At 39.5% G+C, this 11,215-nt stretch overlaps 1 protein-coding gene across 1 annotated transcript; it reads left to right on the forward strand.

Annotated features, from left to right (window-relative positions):
- The first annotated feature begins 3,194 nt into the window (after positions 1-3,194).
- LOC104943798 (neuronal acetylcholine receptor subunit alpha-4-like) lies at positions 3,195-10,526 on the forward strand. The gene is made up of 5 exons (XM_010769263.1): positions 3,195-3,343; positions 5,029-5,073; positions 5,157-5,266; positions 7,319-8,753; positions 9,600-10,526. The coding sequence occupies exons 2-5, from the start codon at positions 5,044-5,046 to the stop codon at positions 9,723-9,725; spliced, it is 1,701 nt and encodes a 566-aa protein (XP_010767565.1). The 5' UTR covers positions 3,195-3,343; positions 5,029-5,043; the 3' UTR covers positions 9,726-10,526.
- The last annotated feature ends 689 nt before the right edge of the window (positions 10,527-11,215 follow it).

The following is an 11,215-nucleotide window of genomic DNA, read 5'->3' on the forward strand; positions in this document are numbered from 1 at the left end:
TAACTCAACTCTAACTCACTCACTCAGCCTCATCAAGATTATCGTTTAGGAATATGAGCATGTCCACATTTCCAGGTAGAAGCTGGGATGTTTGGGCGTTTACAATATCCCCTGCTGTGGAAAAAACTCTCTTGCTTGGTACTGATGTTGCTGGGACAGAGAGATATGCTTTGGCTATGGGTGACAGCAGTGGGTCAAACTGTGCATTGTCTCTCCACCACTTCAAAAACAATACAGTTTTTGCCAAGAAGGTGAGGCTTATTGACAGGGCGAGATATAAATATACTGTTGGTACTTCTCAATGTCTCTAGGTATGTACATGTAGCCTTGTAAATACAAGTCCTTTTGTGTTATCTGTTGTTTTATGTTCATGTTGTAACCTACTTGTTACCATGTTGGACAAGTCTCCCTTGAAAAAGAGATTGATAATTTCAATGGGACCATCTGGTTAAATAAAGGTTTAAAAAAATAAAATAAAATAAAAATCACGGTAGATTTAGTCATTCTCACAACGGTATTGAGACATTTATTTATTGCAATATCGCAATATTCGATATATCGTTACATCCCTATTAACCATGGATAATAGTGGTTTTATTTCCTGAATTTCTTTGAAATGTGTTTATGCCATGAATATTTACTTTGCAGCCTTGTTTCAGAAAATGTCTGTTACAACACAGAGATTTCATCACTGTCCTTTAATGTCAGTCACATTAGAAGATACATTTATTTTCTCTCGTTACTTTTCGTAGTCTGGTCAGTATTGATAGAGGGATGGGTAAACAGAACAATGGAGCTTTTCCGGCAGACCGCTGCTTCGAGTCCCAAATGAAACAACAAATCAATGTGCAGTTATTCCAATTAAAATCAGTCAGTTCAATAATGCAACGAACATGATTATTATAAGTCAAATCATGATCTCTAACCAACCTTAAAGTACCAGTTGTGTTACCTAAACATAACTGATTTGTTGTGTTGTTTTGTCTTGCTCGCTCCTTGTCTCAATTACACTCTTAATTAAGTGATTTGAACGGTAATCCAGGAGAAAATGTGTTTCCAGAAAAAAGTATTTGAGAGTGCAGTTTAATTGTCGAGGAACTTTTGTAGGAGATAATGTTGTTTTTGGTAAGAAAATAAAGTCTAAATAAAATATAAACAAGGAGGATTTAATTTCTTTAAATACAATTTAAATGCAAGGTTCAGCCCACCACCCTCTCGATTCCAATGATCATGCACAATTTATCTGCTCCAGTCCCAATGTTGCATTACAAAACCTTGATTTATTATTTCTGAAAGGCCACACAACCTTCAATTCACAAAAACGTTGCTGTTTTGATTGGACAAGGAGTTAGAAACTGTTGCTTAGTGACTTGGTAACGATATTTTTGTCTGTTCAGTGATATTTGCTTAAACTCCAAAATGTGGCCAACAAGAGAACATTTATCTTATGAGGACAGAACTGGCAGATCTGACAATGTAATGGCTTGTCTTTGGTGTGAACATTTCAGAAAGTACACCTAACTGGAGAAGGATATTTGCTTTTTCTACAAGACTTTTTTCAGATGACTAACATTATTAGTTTCCTTTTTTGTTCATCATATGCATTAATACACTTCAGAACAGATACCATAGAGAAGCATCCAAGGGAAAGTAATCGTTTTAGAGTAAACAATCTGGATGTTCTCACTGAAATAGAAAAAATAAAGTTGAGTCATGATGTGACAGAATGGAGAAACCTGAACATCCCAGCTGTCTGAGTGACCGGTACATCACAGTCGGTACCAGACCTATTCATAGTGTCCTGTAGAGCACATTGTCCAGAAGTAAACTCATACAACACTTACCTGCCTTCTCCTGCACACATCACCGCTCTGACCCGCAAGCTGTCAAAGTCATGAGACCCTGCAAGCTCCCCTCACCTAAACCCATTAGTTGCCACGCTGCTTTAGAATCTATTGAAGCGTCCCCGTTTTATTGAATATTAGTGGCATTCAACAGATATCAATCTGCGGCTGATGTGATGAAACAAAGATACCCCTGTCTATTTTTTTTCATCTGAAAAACCCAGTGACGTTTCAAGGTTGTTGAGCGGCTCGACACGTAAAGAAAGTAAAAAAATGTATCCGTTTAATAAGTTATTGATCCCAAGCCTTTAGAAACAGAGGATGCCAGTTTTCAGGCAACTGAAGGACAGTCCATCAGCTTTGATTGATAGCATAGGAGAACCCGAGAGGAAGTCCGACAGCATGACAACAATACCTCTGTCCCTGATTTAGGAACACAAATGGAACAACAGAGCACCTCTGACGAACATAGGTAGACGCATAGATGAATCAAGACTCTTCCTTGCATATGCATGACTATATATGCAATATATATAATACATATACAGTATATCTCCACAGAAGAAGGACATCGAAATATGCCTGGCATAATGTACTTTCAGTGAGGCTGGTGAAATCAAATCCCAGCCTTTGATGAATTTACTTTACAAAAGCACAGTGTCCAAAATGGAAAAAATGCCTTATTGAATATGAAACAAAAGATCAGAATACAAAGGACACTGTGCTATGCTAGTTTAGGGACGCTCCTCATCTCCTAAATTGTTCCCAGACCTTGTTAGGTCATCCTCAGTGTGGGGGGGGTTGAGTTGCTCCATGGCGGAGGAGAGTTAAGAGAGGGGGGGGGTGCTAGTGAGACGTCTGGACAGATCCCTCCATCTGCACAGATCCCTCCATCTGCACGTCTGTTCCGAGACGCAACGGATGTCCTCAGACCTGCTCTGCTAGCATCTCCCGCCACCCCCCCCCNNNCCCCCTCTCATCTCTCAGATACGGTCTCCTGTAACCATACGCCACCTGTATAATAGAGGTCACCCTCCTTTCAGATTACACTCTGTACAGTGAATTCTTGGCGGTGGCAAGGATCAGCTAAATCCATTATAGAAAAATGTATTGTACATGCTTGAAAATATATCCAGTATTAATGTTATGCATTTGAAATGAAGGTTTGAGTCTAAATGTGCAAAAAAAGTCTATAGGCCCTGTCATGATTGGGCACAAAGGAGGAACAATGTTATCTGATGCATGTACAATGACATTCAGTCTTAAGCAAAGGTATTAAATGGCACATTTAAAGGAAAAGCCACAGAGCTTTCCTTGTGGTTTTAATCTCTTCTTCTCTCCCCTTAGCTTTTTCCCAAGTTGGACTTTGGGCTCAAGGCGAGGAGCGACTTCTCCATGATTTGTTTGCAAGTTACAATAAGCTGTCCCGGCCTGTGAAAAACACAACTGACGCAGTGCTCGTCCACTTTGGACTGTCCATCGCCCAGCTCATCGATGTGGTGAGTAAAACCACACGGCATTGCTAAGTGCTACCAATAGTGAAACACCGGATACCAGTTTTAAGGTCCAACTGATATTTAAAAAAGTTTCCTTCTTTTACTTATTAGCATTCATATCTGCTCTGTTTAAATATTGTCTTGTGGTCTTCTCTGAGGAAAAAATCAGGAAGAAACATTTTGAAAATTAAATGTTAATGCTGAAACAGCCATGGCCGGAGGCATTATGTTTTTGGTTTGTATGTCAGTCTGTCTGACCCATTCTTGTGAAGGCCTTGAGGAAATGTCTTTATATTTGGCACGAACGTCCAGTTGGACTCAAGGATGAACTGATTTGAAAGATCCGACCTGAATTTGGCGGTCAAATGTCAAGATTCATTTGGCAGCACACATTTTTTGCCACAACTTATTAATTGAATTGCTGATTATGAAAATTACATACAAATACCTTATGATTACAATTTGGACATGGATGTTAACTGCAACTTGGCTGATTGGTTTTGCATTGGTTCCTTTTTAATTTCTTTAGAAAGCAGCTTCACAGTTCTATCATAGGCACCACTACAACATCCAGACAGAAGGCTGTCACACAACACCAGAGCCAAAGACCTCTGATATTAGCTTTCCTGCTAAAGTCTCCCTATAATCCAACTCACAAACATAAACACACATCTTGTCTCACACCTCAGCTTGTGGAACGAGCCACCAAACATGCGTACAAAAATGTGCACTGTTAATGCCAGTTTGCTTGGTGAATAGCCAATAAACTGATCAAATGCAGCATATATAAAACATATAAACTTACCTGCAAATATCACTTCAGAAGCTGTGTGGCCTTATACAATTGGATTTAGTGTTATGAATGTCATGATGTCGGTGCATTGCAGCTGAGTAAACGATACATTTCAATTGTACTCTATCCGTCTCATGTTTTATATTCATTATGATTCATAATGGCAACCGGCTCAAAGCTTAGAGAGATAAATCTAAATACAGATCGCTTATCAGCGGATATGAAAACCACAACAGAATAGATTGAATTATTTTCCCAAATTAAATTCAGTTGTCAAGTATGCTAACACTGGCAGTAAATATTCAAATCCAGCCACCGTTGGTCTAAACAAAAAAACATTTTCATTCATTCTTGTCGTATCGCTGAATTACAGACATTATTATGGTAATAGGTTTCTGTTGACTTAGGTACAAACTGTTTTAAACACTTTAAACTGCTGTGAGCCATGCAAAAATGCCTGGTGCAGCTTCAAGATGTGCAGCCTGCAGGCTTTGGCAATGATTCTATACGTTTTGACACACAATTAGTTGATAGAACATAATCCACATGCCTGACAGTCAGCTCTTGGTGAAGGTGTCTTCTCCAACAGTGGGTTCACACAGACTGCTGTGTGTTAGATGTTGCTGGGAAAAAGCTGGAGATGCCAGAAGTTGCAGCAAAGCAACAGACACAGTGCAGTGAGGGCGTTTGTGCACAAAGGGCTGAAGAATGTGTTTTTTCCCAGTGTATTACACAACTCAATAATAATAATATCTTTATAAAAAGAAGGCCGTGTTGCTGATTTGTGCTATAGAAAGATCAATATCTTCAAAGACCTATGCGAGGATGATGTCCAGACATACAATTTCAAATTTAAAGAAGATGAATGCCAAAATAATGTTCCCTTCCTTTTTAGGATGAGAAGAACCAGATGATGACCACAAATGTCTGGGTCAAGCAAGTATGTCATATTGAAATATAAAACGCATGCTAAAGATACATTCAAATATAAAACTACAGTAAATTACAAATATTTTCGAACAGGAATGGGATGATTACAAACTCAGCTGGAACCCGGAGGAATACGAAAACGTCACCTCCATCCGGATTCCCTCAGAAATCATCTGGAGGCCAGACATTGTCCTCTACAACAAGTAAGGACGTGTCAATAGCTCGTTTTTATGTAAAGAGGATTCTGCTATCTATTACCGGTAATGTATAGCAACAAATGTTTGCATTTTGATGATTTAGTTCCAACAGATGGAAGAGAAGATTTTGTTGTGGTGCCAAACTGTCCATTGCCAATGTTGTTTAGCCAGAATAAATGTGGACAAGGTCAGCCTTAATGGATGTGGTTACAAACTACGCTCAAAACATCACACAAAGCATTACATTAGGCTAAGAATTAGACGATGAAATTTAATTTGGATGGTTTTCAAAGGGCCTCAGATTAAAAGTATCCATGTTCGTGCCTCAGGTAGACCTGTATTTATTTCACTCCACAGATCAATGGATATGAAAAACTGTATCATTATATTCACATCGTTTTACAAATATGATCTAAGGCTCAGTTAGGGCATTGCAACTTCATCGTAAGCACATTTCATATAATATCATATTTGTAAATTCTTCATATAAGAGGATGACTAACAAAATGAGAGGAAATATTATGCTGATTTTGAGGTTAATATTTGTATTTTGTGCCTTATCTGTGACATGTTTAGATGGTTTAATGTTCAAAAAGCTCTTTATTGTTCTGCAGCACCTCTTTGCACACTCATTCAGAAACCAGAGCCCAGTCTGCTCTGATTGGTTAGCTGGACGGCTCTATTGTAATTGGTGAACCACTTAGGCTAAGGGTTGGAACATCTCTATCACGTATAATATCTTGGAGCACTAGCCTATAAAATCGCAAATGTTGCATAGTGATGTTACGAAAGTAAACAAAGGATTCCAATGGAGGCGTTTCAGGCAGGGGGGGAGTGTGTGGGAGATGAACGCCCTCTGGAGAGAACTTTGGGATGTTAGCCTTTGCAGACCATTTACATGCACAAAAACCTATATGACACACTACAGGAAAGGAAAACCCCAAAAAGCATAATAGGGCCTCTTTAACAAACACATTTTCTTTAACCTTTTGCAATTTACGAATTGTTCAGCTTTCTTAGACATGAGAAACTAAATGTTCAGAAGGAGTTATATATGTCTGATTTCAAATCCTACTGAAGATATAGACTAAATATTGACAAAGTCAACTATTTTCTTATATCTGATATATTGTTTTGTTGGTAAAATGCTGATGTTGGTGTAGTCCTGAATTTAGGCCTTGAAACTATAAATACAGCAATATAACTGAATACACTTTATTGCATTACTTTGTGAGACTACATTGACCCTTAAGTGATCGTTTTCTACGTCAAAAACACAATTTTACATTTGGCGAAAAGAAAGAACCCAGGAGGCTGGGCAAGCATATGTCTAAAACACATACAGGCCGAACTAATCTCGATGTGCTGAAGATATTGGCAACAATGTGGACAGATGACTAGGTTAGAAGATGAGCTGAGCGAGAAGTAATGGGTGAGCCTCAGGTGTGTTATGAGAGGGTTCTAACAAAGATGGATCAGACTACAGAGGCGGGAGAGCAGAGAGCAGGATGGGGCAGCTGTCCCCATGACTGTCTTCAGAGATTACATCCCCTGCTTCCAGTATTTTATCTTTGGCACCAAAAACAATTTATTGCGCCAAATTTCTTTTTTTCCTTGTATTCTAAATTGCACAGCACTGCACATCCTATGTTCAGACATGTACAAAATCATAGTACTTTAGTCTCCTTTTATGTTCTGCCATCATTTTTTTAAACATCAGGTCTATAAAACGTAGCTATTTATGCTTTGCACAGAAGGTTTCATTATTTCTTATGTTAATTATTCAAATAAAAAAAAACATTTAGCATGTAGTTACTTAAAGTCAAGCTCGAATTAAGTATTTACGGAATTTTTCTTTAGGACTAAAAAAGTGCTATAATTGTTCTAAGTTGTGTGTTTGCAAACAAGAACATTTTAATGTAAGATTCACGGTCCACTTTAAGTCCTCTGAAATGTATAGCTTGAAGAATTTGGCCAGGAATAACATTTTAATAAAAGCAACTCTTAATAAAGATTTTTTTTTTTTTTAAATCCACTTTCCTCCTCTCTTATGTGCAGCGCTGATGGCGACTTTGCGGTAACTCACCTCACGAAGGCCCACCTGTTCCATGATGGTCGGATAAAGTGGATGCCACCGGCCATTTACAAGTCTTCGTGCAGCATAGACGTCACATTTTTCCCATTTGACCAGCAAAGCTGCAAGATGAAGTTTGGGTCGTGGACCTACGACCGCTCCAAGATCGATCTGATCAGCATGGCCAGCGATGTGGATCAGATGGACTACTGGGAAAGCGGGGAGTGGGTCATTATCAATGCAGTGGGCAAGTACAATACCAAAAAGTACGAGTGCTGCATGGAGATCTACGCGGACATCACTTACTACTTCATAATCCGGAGGCTTCCGTTGTTCTACACCATTAACCTCATCATCCCCTGTCTTCTTATCTCCTGTTTGACTGTGCTGGTGTTTTATTTGCCATCGCAATGCGGAGAGAAGATCACCTTGTGTATCTCCGTCTTACTGTCCCTAACTGTATTCCTCCTGCTGATCACAGAGATTATACCATCCACATCGCTGGTGATTCCATTAATTGGGGAATACCTTCTGTTCACCATGGTCTTTGTCACGCTTTCCATCGTAATTACTGTCTTTGTGTTAAACGTTCATCACCGGTCCCCACAAACCCACGGCATGCCTCATTGGGTGCGGAGAGTATTCTTGGACATGGTGCCTCGAGTCCTCTTCATGAAGCGTCCGCCTGGCACCGCCAAGCAGAACTGCAAGAAGCTCATCGAGATGATGCACCGTCCAACCACCATATCTGCAACGGGCAACTCTCTGGCCTATTGGACAGGGTTAGAGACGGGGTTCAGACAGATGAGCCAGGTAAACGATACCCTTCCAAAGACTCCATCCGACAGTCCAAGCATCCATGTGTGCTCACCCTCCCCACCCTCTTCCCCTCTTGAGAACCACAACGGGAATGATCACCCAATGAAGGCCAACCTTTTCTCCCGCCCTGGATCTGGACAGTATTCGGTTCTCTCTGAGAAACAACCCCTACGGGTTCTCAACTCTGCCGCCTCGTCTTCTTCCCATACGTCCTTACCCCTTACTTTACCAATGTGCCCACTCCGTAGCCTATCCAGGGAAGAAATACACACAATGGCCCCAAATGGTCGTTCCCACAGCGCAGAGCAGATGTCTGACCAACAGAAGGAGCTTCCTCAGAAAGCTGGCCATCGATGTCGCTCAAGCAGCTTCCAGTACTGCTGCCTGCACGATGAAGGACCAGGAATCATGGGAATCGCAGGCTGGGTGAAGAAACAGCCTGCCACAGATCAACCAACAGAACCCCTCAGAGTGGAGCCCGTTAAAGACGTGTGTAGCCAACAGACCCTGGGTCTGATCATTTCCCCAGCCATGCAGCGGGCCATAGAGGGAGTTCAGTACGTCGCTGATCATCTCAGGGCAGAGGATGAAGATTTTTCAGTGAGTTGAAATCATCTTCATTTAAGTAATCATGTAAAATCTTGTTAAACATATAAAGGTTTCTAAATGTTAATGTAATGCTTATATTTCAAAACAATATACACACTATTTGTAGCTATTTATAGAAAGTGCAATCTCCTGAGCACATGCATTAGGGCTGTCCCCAGAGCTTTGCTGGGAAAAAAGAGGATATTATTATATATATTATATCCGCAATTGTATAGAAATGAAATACGAGCACAATCTTCAAGTTTGCAAATTGTTACAAAACTAACTTGCATAACATAATTGAGAATTTCCCTGAGCCAGTGTTCATCAAAAAATTAAGAGCTGGTTGTTAATACTGTAGTTCTCTGGTGATGACAATGTAAATAGTTACATTACTCATCTTTATTTATTTTAAATGCTTATCAGTTCAAATTGATTTTGATAAGGAAGCAGCAAAAGGCTTTTGTCCATACAGTTCTGATTCAGTGTTCATTGTTGAGTCTCTTGAGAAGATTGGAGGTTGGAGTCATACCAATCATACCAAACTTTAAATAAAAAAGGTATTGTATTCAGTGACACCAGCCATTGTTAGTACTACAATACACTGTCTTTATCTAGCCAGAGAACCCCCGTCTTTGGGACAATGGGACCACTTGAATTTGACCTTGAATTTTTCATCAAGAGACGAGACAAAATTGACTGACATTTAGGCGATAGGTGCCTCATAATGAAAAAATCAGCCATTCGAGAGAAATCATCAAGGGTAAAAACTGACATCTGGAAGAAAAAAAAATAGAGAGATTGTGTGGTGTGGAAATAGAAATGTCCCCTCTCTGCTGTGTCTCTTTCCTCTGCTAGGTGAAAGAGGACTGGAAGTATGTGGCCATGGTCATTGACAGGATATTCCTCTGGATGTTTGTCCTGGTGTGTATACTGGGATCTGTTGGACTCTTCCTTCCTCCTTGGCTGGCTGGAATGATCTAGAAGCTCCCCATTGAAGGAAAGAGAGGCAACAAACAATGACTGTCTTGTATAAAAAAAAGAATGGTTTATCATTAACCTTTTCATTTTTTCAGAAGAACTACTAGCCCTACTTCTCAGTCTTGCCCGGGTTATCAAAAGGTTACTCACGGAGAACCGAGTTGAAATAAATTCCATTGATTCCAGCGGGGCATATCAATTCTTTATGAGGGCAAAAGGCCAACAGTGAAAAATATCCTTTCACACCACTCCATTTTGACATTGAGCAGTATAGCTCATGCTGTCACCATAAAGAGAAAATAATCGAGATTGAACCATTTACAACTGCAGAAAAATCAAAGACTCAGGAAGAATATTTTATTTTCTGAGAACGTAAGATGTTTATAAAACTGTATAAGGTTTGGTTTGAATCTACAATAACATTCCTACTTTCAATGATATAGTACCCTGACAATATTCATCAAATATATACGTTTCAGAGCTGCCTGATTTGGCAGCATTTGGTGAATAATCTTTGAAGAATTTGTGTGTGTTCAGGTGTGACGCTTTTTTTGCAGTGGTCATAGTTTAGCCCACATGAAGCTCTCTGATTTTCTAATTCCAGCAGTTAAATTAAACGCATCTATTCAATACTCCTTTTGTCACCAACCAGCACTTTGGTGTTAACAGCAAGGGAATTAAAGTCACTCTCTCCAGTCATGCAAATTAACCTTCCTCGCCTCAAACCTGGCCACCTATTTCCTACTTCTATTGCTTGATAAATGAGTAAAGCAGGAGTGGTGAATATCAATAAATAACTGCCACATTATTTTGGGAGATATTTGTATTTATTATCTTGATTAAAGATAACCAGCCCCTACACTGTATTTTATACCTTGTACAATGGAATCAGATCTGACAGGAAATCAAATGGCTTTAAAAGTGCTGAACATGAAGAAGCAGTCATTGAAGCGCCAATGAGTTGGAGGTTTCAGGCAGTGGCAAGAGTACAAAGACTGATGAAGACACTATTGAATATTTATAAAAAAAGAGAAACTTTTCTGAAGCGATGCCAGGGGGTAAATCGCAAATGTTAATTATCGTCAATATATTACATATTCCAACGTAAAAAATGGGGCATACACATTAGCATACAGAAAAAAGTATGCTATTATTATACATGAGGCTGATTTTTTAAGAGATTTTATAATTGAATTGGTCCAGATTTTTTTTTATAGCATCACATTGTGTTAACTTAGATAGTGCCTGACTTATGCTGCTTTGCTTAATTAACCTTTTCAATATCTGCAAACTTATGATAAGACCATTGATTCTGCACAAAACGGTTACAACTATGAAGCAAAGATGAATTCTACTGCAAGAAAACAACTTGCCAGAGGATAATGGGCTGCATATAGTGGGGAGAAAAACAGGTACAGGGGTGCAAGAAACGAAACGCATTCACTTCAGGTACTTGAACAAAGTCCAGATAGGTGTGATTTTGCAGGAGGTAG

Source organism: Notothenia coriiceps, unplaced genomic scaffold, assembly GCF_000735185.1.
Source record: "Notothenia coriiceps isolate Sejong01 unplaced genomic scaffold, NC01 NC01_scaffold00006850, whole genome shotgun sequence".
Lineage (NCBI taxonomy): Eukaryota > Metazoa > Chordata > Actinopteri > Perciformes > Nototheniidae > Notothenia > Notothenia coriiceps.

Bases quoted from the DNA above. Each gene is read 5' to 3' on its own strand.
- LOC104943798 (XM_010769263.1), top strand. From the start codon at position 5,044: ATGATGACCACAAATGTCTGGGTCAAGCAA. The intron at 5,074-5,156 runs GTATGTCATATT...ATTTTCGAACAG, and splicing joins CAAATGTCTGGGTCAAGCAA to GAATGGGATGATTACAAACT. The intron at 8,754-9,599 runs GTGAGTTGAAAT...TTCCTCTGCTAG, and splicing joins CAGAGGATGAAGATTTTTCA to GTGAAAGAGGACTGGAAGTA.